This window comes from Apteryx mantelli, chromosome 3 (genome assembly GCF_036417845.1).
Source record: "Apteryx mantelli isolate bAptMan1 chromosome 3, bAptMan1.hap1, whole genome shotgun sequence".
Classification (NCBI taxonomy): domain Eukaryota; kingdom Metazoa; phylum Chordata; class Aves; order Apterygiformes; family Apterygidae; genus Apteryx; species Apteryx mantelli.
The window spans coordinates 100,771,911-100,790,486 of NC_089980.1; the positions used below are offsets into that span (position 1 = coordinate 100,771,911).

The window sequence follows — 18,576 nt, forward strand, 5'->3', positions numbered from 1 at the left end:
ATTGTCATTTAAGTAGCTTTGAAGATATCCTACTGTTTGATTTTTTTTGTTGTTGTTGTTTTAATTCTTTCACATATTCTTACAGGAATCTCATTTTCTTAGATGTATTTCTTTGGCTGATTACGGGAACGTGACAAAGATATGCTCTAAACTTCTCCTTCAGACAGTCCTTTCCTTAGAGCATTGAAAAGTACAAAGGGGAAAATAGCCTTAGCCTTTCATCTTTATTTCTTATTTGTTTTGAATGCTCTATTTTAAAAGTTTAGCACTTAGCATGACGTAGCTGTTTTATACCAGCATTTAGCACAGTAGCCAAATATGTTCTCACTTGAGTAGAATTTTACTGTATTCACTGTATTGTGTTGCTTCCTTTCAGTACTGGAATGTACACTAAAACCACATTAAGCAATTTGATTAATATTCGTCACATGTGGTTCTGTCATTCTCAGAATCAAAGTTATATGAAAGTCTTATTTATGTCTCTCAATACATTAATCTTATATATGTTTATTGTATTTTTTGTGGATGAACCTAAGGTATATCTTGTAGTTGGAACAGAAAGGGTGAGTTTGAAGTACCACTTTAATCTGTAGGGGCTGCATCTCAAGTTCGGTTTGTCACCAGGAAGAGCTCTGACTCTTGCCCTTACTGGAGATCAGTTTAGTTTTCACCAACCCTTCTTCCCAGCCCAAAACTGTAGGAGATTTTTTTTTTTTTTTCCAGTTGTCCTCAATCCAGACAATGAAGTGCATTGAGAGACTTGGTCCTTTTACTTCAATCTGGCTCACTCATTAGGAAGTATAAGAGGCTGTGAAGAATATGTTTACTCTGTTTAAAGTAGCTGATGTTGCTAGCAGGAAATGTCATATTATTGAGTTTATGTTAATATTGTCTCAAGTAAACATTGCTTGTTTGTCTAGTATGAGTTATGATGTTCACCATCAGCTGCTTTTTTTCTGTGGTAAATCTATAGATCTCTTTCCACTACTCAAACACCCATTTTCAGGAAAACATGAAACTTCCCAAAGCCTAACATGTATGAGATCTTAAGAAAACTTGGTTGAAATAGGCTAATTGGTTCAAAAGTTCTGGGAGGGGAGGGGGATAAAGAAATGAGGGAGAAAATGGGAGAGATGGACAAACAGGCATAGTTATTAGAGTGATTAGGGTTTTCCTAATGATGAGATTGCTTGCAGGCTTAGCTGAATTATGACAGTTTATAGAGGTGGATTTAATGTCCTGTGGAAAAAAAACCAACCCTTTGACATGCCCTTTTCTTAACTCAGAGCCTGTTTCTAGCTTGGACTGTTTTATTATGTTTTATTACATCTTATTGATTTAAAGTTTGGTTTCTAAACCTGACTCGCATCTCCTTCAAACACTGTCAAGGTGTCAAGGTCAGTATTTAGTGGTGAGCTTTTATCTGTCACAAAGTCAGTCCGAAGTAGTTATGTAGTCTTTCACCCATGATGATTTAGGGAAACTGTGTAGAGTTTATGGATTGTGTTTGGTGCTGAGACTCACAGTGTTTTTGTGTTGGACTGGAAGTTCCAGAAGCTCAAGACTTCTTTGCAGTGTGGAAAAATTGAATGTTTTCTGAAGGAAGAACACAAAATAACATGAGTCACTGATTAAGTTATTTCTGGAGGCAGAGCTCTGTCTCCATTACCTCTACTAACCCTCACCTTCCTCCAGCTAATAAGTCTTCTTACCTCCCCTATATTCCTATCAGCCAGTGTAGCAAGCTCTATTCTCTGGGAATCATCCTGCCTCTTGCCTTTACTCACAAAAACAGCAGTCTTGGCCTGCTCGGTTTTCTCTTATGGGAAGCTTAGAAGTGAGGATTCGTTGCTGAGTAAAAGAATTAGGAAGCAGGGGAAGAGAGTACATGCAAGTCCTGCCTTCATCCAAAGTTGCCACTCACACATCTGAGTCCTCCTGATTTCTTTCCAGTCATCTTCCTCAGACCTCGCAAAAGTGTCTTCCCACAATTTGCCCTATCTTAAAGTCAAATTGATTTTATATATGTATACACACACACACGTGTATATATATACACACACATGTATATATATAAACACATACACACACACTTTTTTTTAAGACCAGGACAGCAAAATGCAGTTTTGTTTACAAGGCTGAGGAGCTTTCAGCCAGAGCTATCTGAATGTTGGCATATGGGGCAGTTCCAGGAGGAAGCACCATGCTTCTGGGCTGAGTTGTCCTCCATGGGTGCTCGCTCTCCTGAGGAGCACTCCCAACCTCTCTGCCACTTTCAGTAAATAGAAATGAGCAATCCCCTCTCCTGTACTGGAAGTGAGACAGCTCTCCTTGTACAGAGTAAAGACAGGCCCTGTAAAACTAAGACTTAAAACTAGGGTGTTTTGTTTTGTTTTTAAGGCAGAGATATTTTTTTCTTTCCTCTACAGTGAAGATTATAGAAAAAAAAATATTTTAATACTCCTGTGAATAAGAGGAGTGAAGAACAACAAAGAGGCATATGGTCTAATAAAACACTAACTGCCCACTAAAACTTGTGTTAAATGCTGCAAAAGGACAAGATTTAAAGACCAGTACTTGGACCAGTAAGTGCTAGAACACACATGATTTGTTTGCTCTAAAGGAATTGTTTCAGGAAATACTCATAACTAAGCCATTAAAAAACAAGGATTACAATATAATTAGGTTAGATGTCTTTATGGAAACAGTCCTCCCCCAAAATAAACCAACAGCCACCAAAAAAGGCCCTAGGGCAGTGTCAGTGTTGTAAAAGTTGGGCTTTAAAATGAGGAGGGAGCTCCAAAAGATTCTCAAGTCAAAACATGAAAACAGAATCAGGATCCTGATTCTAAGCAAGTGCTAAGTTGTAATGGTTGTAATGTTTGGAATATTGTCTGGAGTCCTGAAAGGTTTCTTTGCAGGAAGGGTGTTGGTCTGCGGAAACACCTCCCCAAGCACCAGAAGCTTAGCACATCACCTACAGTCTTCAGCTTCTCTAACTGTGTTTGGAGGTGCCTACACACTGCTTTATTTAGACTTGCTGACCTGTGAAAAATGGAAAGCCTCAATTTTGATAGCTTTGCCTGAATTCGCTTGTATCACCAGACAAGCTTATCAAAAATGTAGAACAAAGGCCTAGTAAGGGATATATAAAGGTAAGTTTCTAATTATAAGTGTGGAAATCAGATTACGAAAAGATAATGAAATGTAAGACTCAGTTCTGGATTACGCTTAACAAGATTCCTTTGTCGCTGGCTGTCACTTGGTCATTTCCAGTCACATCTTACACATTATAAAGGCTGTTATTGTACAGCAGGTTTTGGCCTCTATTCTTTGGTATGGTATCAGCTATGTGTGGAGACCTTATATGATGTACTGCCATTAAGAATGCCAGAAGCTGCCTAGCCCAGACAGCCTCCCTCCTTCTCCTTCCCTGCAAACCGTTCAAAGCTCCTTATGTCACAGGGACCCACTTGCTGTGGTGAGAGCTGAGAAATACATGGTGTGTTTGGTAATTTAGAAGTGATAGAATTCTCTGTCTTTTATTGTGGATTTAGAAAAAGAATAAGAGAAAGCACTCCTTTTTTCAAGGAGGTGGAGGCACCTCTGACCTTGTGTGCATTATGCGGCTTCCTTCTGTGTATTGGAGAACTACTGCATTCCTGCTTACCCACAGATAAACAAGGAAAGAGAAGGAAACAGTGGTTAGGAAAGAAAGAGCCAATTAAAATTCAGGAGGCCAGTTAAGACAAATGAATGCAAGAAAGTGAAAATACATCCGCTCTTTGAAAAAAGATGTGAAAATTATGCTAAGTAAAACATCTTCTAGAAGATCTAAGAAGGGGCTAGGAACAGTTAATAGTGGGAGGATATGCACAAAAAGCACATATGCAAGCGTATATCTAAGAAGCAGGACTTCGCAGAAAATTGGTGGGTTTGGTAGACTTGAGAGAATGAGAACCATCCAGATACTGTGAGGAGAATGTTTGCTCAGCTTTCATCATGGTGAATGTTGGGGTGTTGCCTACTCCTTTAGATGCTTATAAAAATTCAGCAGTTTCTAGATAAGAGATTAAAATAAGCTGGTGAATTCAAGAGCACCAGTTCAGTCAGTTTAAGTAATATGTTTCCAGAAAAGCTGGAGGAATTTATAAATGAAAGCTGATACCAAAATTATGTATTGAAATCTGCAAGTCTTGGATGTGGAAGAGTAGCAAACATTGTCATTGTCTTCCAAAGTGATGCTCCCTGATATGGGAATCTTGCTCTGGAGTACTAATTGCTCACCTACAGATCTGGATCACTGATCAATCTGACTCCTTACGTGAAGGAAGAAACCAGTCTGATGAGCAGTAGGAAGGGGAACATGCTTATGATTTGAGTTGATCTTGCTGCACACTATCTGATGGGAAATTGCCAGTGGCAGTTGAGATTTCATTCAGAAATATTATTCAAACTTGGAATTAGAAACATGAGTGGATTGTTCTGATGTATGCTAAATTTTCCTGTCACATGATGTATCTTTTTGTAAAATTGGTGGTAAGAATGAAGTACTCTAAATAAGCGTGTTTTGCTGAAAATACAAGCTGTATCAGTGACTTTTACAGGGAAAATGTGAAGAGAATCTTTTATCACAAACTACACCACATTCTAATATTTATTTGGAACTTAGGTTTTAGATATATTTTAAGAGAATTAATTTTTTTTTTTAATTTAATTTACAGCCTTGCTGATGCATGGGAAAATGATATTGGAGTTCATCCTTTAACATTTCCATCAGAAACGTGTTTGGAATTACTGCTAATACTAGGTTTGAGTAGCACCTCTCTGCCACCTTCACTTCGTTACATGAACTCTTTCCAGGTAAGGAACTGCTGGTTTTTCAATATAAAGGTGTTATTTCTAGGAAAAAGAGAGATCCCTGGATACCCATAAATACTTTCAAAGTAAAGTTTATCTTTTAAAGTTGCATGACTCTCCCTTATATTAAATATAGCAATGGAGAATTTCTTTTAGTGCTGAGTTTCTTTCAGTTATATTTAATTTAGACCAAGGCAGGAGATGTCACTGGATTTTTAAACAGAGCATCACTGTTTAAGTAAAATTAAATGTTTAAATAGATATCCTCAAATTTCCAAACTTAAGCCTGAGTAGCTGGAATCATTCAACTCCGTTGAAATGCACTATTATAAAAAACCGTCTTGTCTTCAAAAAAAAAATGTATCCTCAGCTGAACTAAAAATAAAGATTCACAGTAGTGAAAACCTTTGTGAGGAATAGGACTAAAAGTGCAAGCCAGTGTGTAAAATTAGGAGTGAAGCATTCACAGTTTGTCCAAAGTGTTCTACTGCAAATTACTGCTGAAGTTCTCGCCAGTCACAGAAATCGTTCTTCCTAAAATTCCTAATAAAACCACTATTACAGGCATGATGTTAAACCGATTTGTGTGTGTTTTTATCATGTTTCTGAATACTTCCAATTTTTACAAATAAAATATACAGACATCTCTAATTCATCATGGTAAAACATAGCAACACAGCCTTTTTATGATACTTTTTTCTCCCCTATAGTTACTTTGTCTGCCAATTATGTATTGTTACAAATTTAAAGCAATCGGATGTTGGACAGAAAACATATCTAAATCTGTGTTTGTTTTGGCAGCTATATGAGAATTGTCATTGTGGTGGAATTGAGTGTCATTAAAATAGTTTATAGCAAGAGATCTTGGCAATAAACTGCCTTCTATTTGTGCATACTCCCAATTTGTAATTAAGGCAAGAGAATATTTAGTTTATATTCCTACATGATGTTTAGTGAAAAATAGTCTTACTGTAGAATTTGGGGCCAGAAACACCATGATCATAAACCAAAATCAAATAATTGATTTTAATAGAGTTACACTGTTGTACAACTTCTGAAAACACACCTAGATGTTAGAAAATGAATGTGCAACTGCACTGTTTGCTTCCTTTGTATCTTCTGAGCTTGAAAACAGGGGATCTGTGTACTGTGAACTCTTGAGTAAACAGTAGGTATTGATCATTTCAAAATGATATTTAGTATCCAAGGTAAGAGTTGTTATCGAATTGCACATTTGTAGACTATAAAATCATGCTAGCAGAGTGAGATCACAAAATTACAAGTTTCAAAGATTGGTTAATACTAGCTATTTGTACAGTTGAATAATCTGTGTTTCTTGTTAAGAAGTGAACATTTTGGTTGTCTAATGTAGGAGAATGTATTTGTTGTCCATCACATTGCTAATAATCTGTGGTAAAATCTTTCTAGCCCTATTTGTGATAGGTTAAATAGCTGGGGCTATACATCTAGTATTGTTTCTGCATGTAGCAAGCCAGAGGTTATATAGTTGGGATTTCTTTTGATTCTTATCTGGACAGAGATAGGAAGTGATTAATGCCTGTGAACTTGCGCAGATATGAATCAATAAATTCAAGAAGCTGCTTTACCTCAGAGAACAGAGAATACCATAGCATTTCTCTTCCTGTGGCAGAATCTTTATGACTGTACTTGAGTGCTGCTGGATCATGTTAGCTTCATGAGAGAGCTTTTGGAAATGAACCATCATCTCAAATGTGTGCAGTGCTTGACCTAGCACAAGTCAGTGGTAGTGTTATCTCAGCCGTGGGGTGGCCCCAGGAGTCTTTGGGGAGCCTTTCTGAATCCAGTGCTTTAACTTGTGCCGTACTGATGTCAACTGGCGCTGGGGAGTCTGCTAGCACTTGCCCTTGTGTGTGTTATCCTGGCCTGCCTGTACTCATTATGGATGCCCTCTTCTGCCACTGGGAGCCAGAGAAAGTTGTGTTGTTTTGTTTTTCCTGAGGTTCCTGTAAAATACTTTCAGTTGGAGGTTTTAATTTTGTTTCTCAAATGTGTCCCTCTGGGATGACAAAAAACTAATAATGCAGATTAGGGTTTAAGAAGCCATATTTTCTGAATTCTCATTTGTTACTTCTGGTTTCTGATTAAACAGATCATTTCAAACTCAAAGTTCAGTGGAACCATTGAGGGTTTAATTTAAAGCAAATGTAGAAGTTGCTGGATTGAAGTACTGTGGAGAACATTTTCCAGTAGTGACCTGCTCAGACCTTAATTTTCCTGTCTGTAGGGCAAAGTAGCTGATATGACAACATCCAATTGTTATAATCTTGATTAAGAAAATGATTTCATGCTGAAGATACTATTCATCATTTTAAGATGACTCCCAGTTACTGTGCTTTCAGAGCAAACAAGCAAGGGAGAGTTTCACAGTTTTTGAAAAGGCAAAGTTCTGAAACCCACTCTGATAAGGTAATGTTGCATTTTCCCACATGTGGAAAAAATGGCTGTTTTCATAACCTTCTGGCTCCAACTTCACTCTCCTTACCAGACAGTCTATATCATCAAGTGTTTGTCCTAGAGGGCAAAAGTTATCCAGGAAAAACTTTATTTATTTTTATTCTTGTGTACCTTGTTTAGATCCAAGTTTGCAAACAAGGAAAGTCAGGAAGCAGAAACAAAATTTGCCTGAGCTTTTCACCAATTCTTTACAATGTGCGGTCAGCCATATCAGGAGTTATTTTTTTCTGGCTAGCTTCTTTATACTGATACTCACCTTTTGTACAGCAAATACTAGAATAATATGTCCTAGTTTTTCTCAGAAAAATTTGGCAAGATCTGCAGAGAACTTGAACAGTGATATTAAATTATGCTGTTACCTGAGCATAAGATTCCTCTAAATCCAAAATATTGAAGTTTATTTTGAGTCAAACAGTGAGTAATAAAAGGCTGGTAAACAAAGACTGTGATGTGTATCTTAAAGGATCATGTGTCTTAAAGGATTCAATGGCAAAAAATAGTTTTGTTTTCTTTTGTGGTAGATCTGCAGTAGTATAGAAAAATGTATTGAATTTTTTAAAATTTGCATTAAAATAATACTTGTGTTTGAACTGAAGAGAACTGTAGAGTTTGCTCTTGTATCCATCTCTGATGATTCAAGCGGCAGTCATCTTCAGCAGAAAGAGAGGGTCTCTGCAGCTGAACACGTGATTCTAAATGCTGCAGGAATTCAAAGGGAAAGGATCGAAGAAAGGGCCAGAGTTGCGTGCTTTCCTTGAATGTTAACTGTTGGACACATAATATGGGGCTAGATGGACCACTGGTTCCCAGCACAGTATTTTTTATGTTCTGATACAGTATTTTAAATTACAGCAGCATTTACATGATGCATCTGTATGTAGTTATCTGAAAGTTACAGCTTAACTCCTGAGATCATATAGTAAAGCTTTAAAACATCCCATTTTTTTATAATTAGGTAGACAAAAATGATCTCGCCCGTACCCCTATGTGTTTTGAGACTGTATTTACCTTCTTTATTTTATTACAATACTGCAGTGCTGAAGACCCACAATCTTCAGCTGGTATATGTATGCATTGGATTATGTTTGGGGTGTAAAAAGCACGCAAAGAAAATGTGCTTAGTTGCTAATCATAGTAATAAACTCTGTTCTGCTTTGTGCTCCAGAGATGCTCTCTGGGAGTAGCTTAACAGACTCCATATCTGTGCTGAGACATGAATTACGTTTTATTTTCCAACAGTGTGCTACTGCTTAGTAACATAATATTTGAAATCACTTTTCATTCCAATTTGACACTCTGAAAATTTTTCAGTGTAATTTACTTCCCTGGGGCAGCCTGGGAGAGAGGAGCGGCAGCAGACTATGTAATGTAGTTCCCTGTTGAGCTTAGGGGGCAGCTGCTCACTGCAGCTAACTTTTAAACTTCCCTTCCTTATTAGAACAGACTGTTGATTTGAGGTGGTAGATGGTCTTTGGCTCATCTCTCGTTTTGTCTATGCAGGGACACTGTCATTTTTTTGGTAGACTGTAGAGAGACAAATCTTGGCAAGCTTGAGCCTGGAAACTCTTGAGGGACCAAAATGGGTTAGACAAATTCTTGCTGGATGATGGCTGCTCCCAGGTTTACTGGAGAGCATGAATTTACAGCCCTGACTTCCACCTTCCTACACTTGTAGTCCATCTCCCATACTAAGGATGCCTAGGATCAAGGGAATAGGATTGACTGAGGCACTTGATTTTTATCCTGGAGCAATGCAAAAAAGTCAGGTGGGAGAGAGGACCTGGCTCCCAGAATTAATTCAAAGGTTTAGAAGTGTCCTAGCTCGCTTCTGCTCTCAGCATTGTTTTGCCCCTCTCTGTTCAGCTCCATTATATTGTGCAGAAAGTGGTGTTACCTTATTAGACTCTTGATCTATCTGGCTCTCCTCCCGCATGAGCTGACAGCTCTTTGCTTTAGGAATGTCTGGACTTGACGTTGTATGTTATTTGTAATACTTGCAAGCACTTGTAGCTAGCACCCACTTGAGTTATTGTGTACTTTATCACTGAACTGTTCAGTTGCTACTTCTCAGTGCAGAGTCTGGGCAAACATGTTGGTACTTAAGAGCTTCCAACACAAAACAGTTAACACGGAGATGCTTTAAAGTAACAAGTAATCTCTGCTGCGTTTTGCTAACTTCATCTTGTCTCTTTCTGAATTCAGGCACAGTGAACAGAAAATGTCTTGGATATTGAATTCTTATGATGATATATGGGGCTGTTCAGCACGTTCTCTCCCAGTGCTGTTACTGTGGGAAACCAGGCATTTTACTCCCAATATCAAGTCTCTATTTGTAAGGCCACAGACTGTAACAGTAGCTCTCAGAGTTAAGTAGATCATATTTTTATTTTTTACTTTTACAATTGCATGAAATTGAAAGAAGATTGTGTTCTAAGAATTGCAGAGCAGTTTCAAAACTTTTTTTGAAATAGCTCTTGATATTCTTTGGTGCTTCCCAATGCTGCTGGGAGTTTATAGGCACACTGTCCACTTTGGTTAAGAGAAATAGAGCCAATGATACAAAAAGATACTCATTCTGTTGTTACGCTATTCATTCATAAAGGTGTCTCTAAAGGAAAAACTCATTTGTCATTGATTTACTTCCAAAAAAAAGGAGGAAAAAAAACTTTCCCATAGTACAACGTATCAAGTTCTCCATCATTTGAAGTTTTATAATGAAATGCAGAAAACTTTCTAAAATAGACAGATTTAGAGATATCAAAAAGCAAGTTGCTCAGAGAATATAAGAAATAATAAAAGCAATGTTCATTACAATTTAATGGCTCTAGTATGTAAGTAGCATGCTGTCAGATTCAAAAGACTTGTGAAAGGCAAAATAAAAAATTAGTGCTTTCTGTCAGGCATACACACTGTCTGAACTGAACATTGAGTGGTTTTTCAGTGCTAAGACTTATTTAAAAATAAAAACTCTCAAAATGAAGTTAGCTTGAGATATGTTTCAGGAATTGAGGACAATTATGGATGCACCTGTGTCTTCTGATAGTCCTTTTTGAAGCAAGCAGCTGAGTAAAATTTAGAAAAATCTGCTCAGCTTGATTGCTTCTGCTCCCTTCTGAGCATTTGGAGCTGCAGAAGTGACACGGACCCAGATTTTTGTAAGCTGGACTCCACGTCTTTGGAGCACTGTGGGAAACAGCTACACTTGTTCAAAATGGGAAACAGTGATATAACAAATGAAAATATGGAGAGGGAAGGAATGGGCTTTCAAAAACCTTCTGTGTCTCTAGTTCATCTATCCCAGAAAGGAAAAAAAGAATCCATTTATTCAGTAAAATAGCTTATTTTCTTTTTAAGCATTTTTTTTAAAACTAAGCTTTCTATTAGTTGGTTACTGAGGATCTGCCACAATATGAAAAATAGATTTGGATATGTATATTCTGTAATATTTTACAGACAGCAGATGAAATTCTAAGTTCCTTAGGGCTTTTTTGACATTTAGGCTTTTTCTTTTTTTTTTCCTGAAGCTCCCAGATTGTTTGTCTCTGGAATTTCTGAAGGAACATTGATGGTAATATGGAGAAATGGCTGCAAATACATTGCGGTCTCTACTGGGATACAGTCATTTTTGTTTCCCTTAACTTATCAGTTTTGCAAAACGAAAACTACAGCAAGGAAACCAAGTGTAGTTAGTGTCAGTGTCTATCAGCTGTTCCTATTTCCTCTAAACCAATAGTGTTTTGATTAGTGCAGTTTAGCAGGCATAAAAATGCCTGCTATAGTGCTTTTTCTGGTTTTGACCAACTCTGTTAGGTTGCTAGGATGACACAGGATGGCTTAATTTTGCTTAGGATGCTTTTATAGTTTCTTTAAAAAACAAACCTTTTTCCTATGGAAATGATCTAAAAAACCCAGCCCTCTCCCAAATGTTTATATTTCTTTTTGCATTATATCTGCAAATATGTGTTTTATTTTGAGGGTTTAGACAATTTTGTGGAAATGTTTTTAAATTTGATTTCAAACAATTTTCCATAAATACGGAATAAGGACTCAAGGCTTATACAGTGCTTGGCAAGCAGATGCATTTTTAAAAAATACATGCAAATATTTCATTGACTTTAAGATAAAAGAAGTTACAATGTGTGTATATGGAGTTTTTTTGCTTGTGCTTGTTTGCATTTACTAAAAGTCATAATAACTCTATTAAAATCCTGCAGAATAAGTAGAAAAGAAGTGATAAAATGATGTTGAGCAAATGCTGACAAAAGCAAGCAATACTAAAAATTAGTGTTTCAAAGACTAATTGGAATATTTCTTTGCAGAATGATAGAGATTTCTAGGTTCAATTAAGAGATTATTGTCCTGTTTTTCTTGCATCTGCTACTTAATTGTCCTTTATTAAGTTGATGTTTATTAAGCAACTCAGGATATATTACCCCATGCTCACTGTAAGCTATCTTTTAAAAGCATCTCTAAAATGTTCTGTGGTATTTGTTTGAGCTAATGAGACTATTCTGCTTTTTTGTTTGGTTTGTTTTGTTTTAAGGTTGGCTCTCAGGGTCTTGAGCTGAAACTGAAGTATTTTATGATTTGTTCAGTGCTCAGTGATGGAGAGTTAGGACCTTGACAGCAGTGATCCTAAACCGAGATTCAAAATTTGTCATCTGTTTCTGAGAAGAGCTAAATACTTGGGTTTTTTCCTAAGACAGTTCTTCAGTATAGAAGAATTCCAAGAGGTGGAATCTGGGCATATCCTAAACATAAGTAGTTTTTATTTATAAAAAACAAACAAACAGGAGCTCCCACTGAGTAGTAGTGTACGTGCAGCACACAGGCAATTGCCCACTCTAGAAATAAAGTCCTGTGCTGCTTGAGAGGGAAGACTTGCCTGAGGAATCAACTGTACTTGCATGCAGTTCCCTCTACCTGGAATCAAGCAGCAAACACCTGCATGGGCTTCTTAAGAACCCTGCATACCGAGAAAAAGGACCTGTATTCATCCCTGTACCAGGGGATGAAGTATAACCTGGTAATACATTTTACAGCAATTTTCTTAGAAAACATGCTCAAATATGTCGTTCACCATGTAGACACAAACGTAAGATAGATTGCAGAACTCCAGTTTAGATAGTCTGGTATGGCCCATGTTATCAACCACACAGAAAGGGTGAGTGCAGAACTAATGAGGAATGAAATGTCTGATTGACACTACTCATTTTACTTCCTGTTTGCTTCTATCATGAAAATTCTGCTTTTCCAAAGTCGTTCTGAAATCTAAAAAAGAAGCTGTTTTTGTAATGTCCTAATTATCTAGTGCTTGTGTCCGTAACATGCTATTAGACACAAACTGAGAGTTGGCATTCTTTATCAACAGGCACCAAGCTCCCAAAGAACGTTTACCATGAATGTGTTATAATGAAAGAGACCACTCAGATAACCATATTTTATGTACTTCAGTGCATGCATAACGCAGAGGCTTCATATGAGAGGGCTGGTACACTTCAAGAACATCCATTTCTGTTTGCTAACAGAGGTTGCCACATTTGTGACTGAGAAACAGGCGCTGCTCAAAAGAAATATTTAGCCTCATGCAAAATCAAATAATACTACATCTACCACATGGTCAATGGGTAATTTGTTTCTCTTTCGGGCTGCTTCCCCCTGAACCTTAATTTCTGTAAGTTAATCTTAGCTCTGTCCAGTTCATAATTAATGGATTGACTTACATGAGGAGTAAGTTCCAATCTGCTAGTCAGCATTGTGCAGAAGTCTGGTATTAGCTGCACAGAGCTAGGCAGTCGGTTGTTAATTTGAATATATTACTGAGTCATTGGATGGCAATGATTCTATAATGCAAAATTTTCCGTAAAGTTCTATATTATTATTATATGTGCTTTGTAAATCGGTATTGTTATGGAAAACCATAACATGCTCTTGTTTCCTTTAGGAATCCAGATGAAAGTTTTGAAGCTACTCATAAAGTCCAGAAAGATCTAAAGGAAAGAGTTTTATAAATGTGCTGCTTAATATGTTTACAGGTGCTTTAAAAATAGATGGATTCAGCCTTAGCAGATTGCAGCTGTAGGCTGAAATAGGTATATTTCACAGATTACAGAAGTTTTGAGGGACCCTGAAAAGAGGATGCTAGTCAACCATAGTATATTGTATTAGCAGACAAGGCAGCTTGCCAAGGCACTCAGAGGAGTTCAAGAGTGTTATGTGTTAAAGAGCTGGAAACAGTAATGATGTCTTCAAGGAGACAAATGGAGAAATATACAGAAGTCTACAAAGCCAAAGCATAATAATTGAATCCATGACTTGACTATGAAGAAGTACATGGTAGACAAAAAGGAAGGGGTTGTTAAGCTCTCCTTTTTTTATTGTCAGTTGAAAATGAGTCTGGAATGGATCTTTTGGTGAAGAATTCAGTAATGCCTCCAGTGAGAAACATACGGTTTGCCTGCTCTCAGAAATGGAAGTCCATCATTCTGTTGCAGTGTCGGTAAAGACAGCACTATGCTCTAAATCTGCATCTTTAAATCATAGGTCTGTGATCTGTGATTGATGGCTGGTGACAAATGGTAGTGCTTGAAAGCTCTTGCTTCTTAAGGAAGAAAACTTTTAGGTTTAGAGTTGAGGAAAGCTAGAATGGGAAGAAACATTGTGGCGGGGGGAGGGGGTGTCAAATTGCTATCTGTCAAGGGGCTGGAAAACACCTGAAGGAAAGTGGAAGAGAGAAGATGGACCAGCTACCTTTTCAATAGACTGTTGTTGTTCCCATTGACCTAAACCAGCAAAATTTGACAGACCACAAAGAGAATAGGTTTACGAGGTCTTAATTTCCATCCTCTCTAAATTGTGCACTCATATCTAGTAAAAAAAGGTCAGTTGTGGAAATGTTTCTGTGCTATAGCTGCACCTAAAATAAAACATGGAAACTTTTGAATTGAAGGAAGTTGTTCTACACATGGGTGTGTGAGAAGGTATCTCAGTGTATGCATTTTAATGCTTTCAAAATAACATTTGGAATACTCCTACAGGAAAAAAGAAGAGAAGGACAAAAAGGCATCTAGGTATTAACACGGCCTACTGAAATACAGAGGCCATTTAGCCTTCAGTGGAAAGCTGTTATGCCTCGAGGTGAAACCTGACTACCATTTAACAGTGTATATAAAAACTTGCAGGAATCTAAAGAGGCCATAGCAAAGTGAAATCTCGGGGAGTGCTGGGTAGGCAGAATGTGATTGCTACTTGGACTTCTGCCAGGCATTCTGCTTAATATTTCTTTATCTGTCTCCTAGCTGCTTGACAAGTGAAATAGGAAGTGATTCTGCCTTATGGAAAACAAATATAAAAACATTATTTCCATATTATTTCCAATTGAAATTTAAAATACATACAGTATATTTATAGTCTATATAGAGAGAGACTATTTTAACATGTCAGTTCCCAGTCTCCGTTATGTCTGTGAGCTGTGGCATTGTGAATTGATGAAACAAATCGGGGAGCTATATTCCTTCTGTTGTTTGTAGTAAATTTTGAATTTTAAAAGGAAAATAGAAGAAAAAATGAGTTTTAAGCACCTTGGCTGCATGAAAAAGTCTTGCCTGTGAACCTGGACAACTGAAAATGTTATCTTAATCTTACTGACTATCCTGGCTGCTCAGTCCCTGTAAGTAGTTCTGGCAGGATATGTGGCATTCCGAAAACATGATCCTGAAAATGATTGGACTGCCACGTGTTTTATATTGTACCATTCAGCTGTTCTTACTTTCAGTGACTACTAACATCAGCTATTGAGTCTAGTCCTTCTTATTAATAACTATTTGCCTGAATAATTCAGTTTTAGAGAGACATTCTGCTTGCTGGTGGTACTCCAATCTTGGACACCTTTTTTTTTTTCCCCCAAATTTAGATGCCCTGTCTAATTAAAAAAAAAAAAAAAAATCACTGTATAATTTGGGATGACTAGCTAACAAATTTTTATTTTCTTTTAACTCACCAAAGAGCCTGCTGCTTACTCTTTATTTGATGTTTTCATACAAAATCCATTCCATTCATCATCTGCCAGCTCTTCAGAACTCTTTAAACTCTGGGACTGCCTTGTTTTCCTCTTTATTGCATGCTTAGGTTTTCTGCAGTGATAGGTTTTTATGTCACCTTCTCATTTCTATTACATACCATTTTACTTTTGTTTCCTTGAAGTTTACTAGTGAGATTTATGAGAGAGACATGGTCTGTGACCTCTTACATCTCAGTGGTGTACTGGTTTGGCTACATCACAACTTTATGAGCAGGCAGCCTTGTAATTCACTTATCCCTTTTCGCTGTTAGAAACTATCTTTTGGTTGTTGTGATTATCTAATTGTATTTGCCTCTTTTTGGGTAGGTAGAAAAACTGAGGCTGAGAGGGAAACAGCTGGGCTTTATCTCCTTTGTAACAATGCAGAATCAACTCTATTTCTTCTTATTAAGGAAAAAAAAAGTGAGATCTGCTGAGCACACAAAAAACTTCCTTCAGGTTGCATTCTCTGCTTCCACAGAAAGGAAATGCATTTTCAGCTGTATTTTTATAGAGCAGTAGCTAGTGACTATTTAAATTAATCAAAAGTGTCTATTCCTCAGGGGTATCTTGGGGATATATTCCATTAGTGACTGCTTTTGCTATTTTAAGGTGATATTTAGAATGTGACTAAATATTGCCTATAGAACCTTCTGTGTTCTGTTCTGGAAGTTTTTAGTCTCCTTCTCTACTCTTATTTTCTACCCATTCTTGCTCTCTCAGGTAGTGCGCTTTCTAAAACTTGAACTTAAACCGGTGAATAAAGTAAAAATTTTTTCAGTTTGAATGGTTTGACCTAGAATTCTTTAACAAGAAATTCAACAGCAAATAAAATTAACTCTGTGTTACATCCCACATAGCTAATGAATCCTCAGGGCTTGAAATTTGTCCATATGAGTAAATAGGAATTTTAGATAATTTTTTTTTTCTGCTCAATTGCTGTTGCTTTTGGAGAATTAAAATTGGAAAACTGGAACTGGAAAAGTACTCCACTGCTCCAGCAGTCTGCTGCTGCTCTTCTAGGAGGAAGCAGGATATTGTTGAAGCCAAAATTTGAGAAGATTTCAAGTGGAATGGGATTTGGGATATGCGAATGAGAAATGCAGTGCTAGATGGCTTGATGCTAACATTGATTTTGGATGAGCTGTTGAATCTTGTTCTCTAGTTTTTTAAGACACTCCTATGTGAGGAGAAATGGGAGGAGACCATCTTCTGAGGGCACTGGGGTCACCGGTGCTGTAACCACAACACCAGATTTAGATGAAGCAGAGCTCTGATTCCACCTGGAAATTACTTGTGCTCCTGTGATTAATTAATATGAACTGCCAGAAGTGAGATGCTATTTACATATGTTTAAAGGTAGCTCAGAGCTGAAGAAACCCTGGTGAAACTTATTAACTAGTCATTTCATAGTCAACCTTTCCTGTCAAGGCAAATCATGCATTCTTAATAGAGAGCAATGCAGAAATCAAGTTTGGCTCTTTTAAACAGCACTGATACTGTTTTATTAAAATATAAATGCTAGCACCTGAAAATGCAGCTGCTGGATTATATTACTTTCCCAACCTATGGTTGGATGGATAACTTAAAATAGTGAGTGCCTACTGAAATCTTTCAAAATAATTCCCAAAACAATGCATAAATTTTTTTACAAAAATATCATCTTGAAGAAACTGCAAGTCCCAAGAATGTCATGCATTATCATAGTTTCACATACTGCTGTGTTTATGCAAAACTGACTTGTCATTGACTCTTTTTGGTCATCTAAATAAGAATTGCTGGTACTTCAGATCACCTAGTGTTCTTGTTCAAGTGAACAACTACTGAGTGGTTTTGATGATCAGATAACATATTTAGCGGATTCACCTGAAGACTTATGAGCCTTTTCCCAGCTTGTAAGTTTAAAAATGCTAGAGATGATCTGTTAATAGTTTCAGCTTTGCTTTAATTAGTTAGTGTCATAGTATAGAAATGCACCTGAAGAGTTTGTGATGACCACTCGACATTGTAGGCAAGGACCTGAACTTATTGAAGTTAATGTCAGAACTCACTTTGGCTTCAGTGGTGCAGAACTAGATTGCAAATGAATAAAGCAGCCAGCTGGATATATTGTAGAGAAATAATTATTGCAGGCTTTCCGTAAGTTCTTCATTAACACTATTGGATGTGAACTTTGCAAGCAAATGCTTGGAGCTAGTCACTGTTAGCTATTCGTTAGACAAATGGATTAATAACTGTGATTGCTGGTTCATGTTTTTTCTGTGTTTTTTTTTTTTTTTTAATCATTGAACACTTCAAACAGTATAAGTGATTTAAAGGCTTCCTTCTGCTGGGAGGGGAAAAAAGGAGCTTATAGTACTTGCTTACACTCTGCAGTTACTGGTATGATGTAATATTTTACACTTGTGTGAGTATAGATTTTGAATAAAAGAATTTAATTAACACTGAATAAATGTTCCTCATAAGGGGAAAATTCTCTAGTTCTGTTTCATTAATGCTTCATGCTTCTAGCAGTTAACTAATTTAATTTCACTCTTGGTGTTCAAGGTCTAGGCTTTTCTTTCTGTCTGTCTTTCAGTCTTTCTGTCTTTTAAACAGGGTTTGTTTGGGTTTTATCATGGGGAAGAGAAGTTTAGTCAGAGGAAAAAAAAACAAAGGGAAAGGTGCAAAATGTTTTTTTCTGTATTTGGGCTTGGCTTTGTAATACATGGTGAACATAAATCTATGACTGTGTGTAAAATATATGTAATGTGGAAAAAATGTGGAAAAAAAGGTATTTGGAATGATTTCTGAGACTGAAAGGCTAAAAGCCTGTTTTGAAAAAGTCAATTAAAAGGAAATGAATGATCTTTGTAATGTGACTGATCCTACCTACTTTTAATACTTTAAAGTAATCCTTGCACATACAAGCAACCCTGGTCATTTAATTTGGCTTACTTAGGGGTGTAAGGGTTTTGAGGATCAATGTGTAATTAGTCTCTTTTGAGTTTATATGTTTACGCAGTACAACAGGATTTTGTATCAAGTGCTTAAGTTCAGGATACAAAATGAGTGAAATGTGACAAATGTTCAGTGAATAATGAATATCCATTCAAATAATCTGTCAAGAGCAAAGGCTTCTGGTGTGGTTTTGCTGAGGCAGAAGGTTTAGTAGTGTCTAA

General features: G+C 36.9%; 1 protein-coding gene across 2 annotated transcripts in view; it reads left to right on the forward strand.

Annotated features, from left to right (window-relative positions):
• UBE3D (ubiquitin protein ligase E3D) overlaps positions 1–18,576 on the forward strand; it is an 85,992-nt gene that overhangs the window by 44,993 nt on the left and 22,423 nt on the right. For both annotated transcript variants that reach the window (XM_067294057.1, XM_067294058.1), the window contains exon 9: positions 4,725–4,863. In XM_067294057.1, the coding sequence (XP_067150158.1) occupies positions 4,725–4,863 (139 nt within the window). The remainder of the gene's footprint in view (positions 1–4,724; positions 4,864–18,576) is intronic.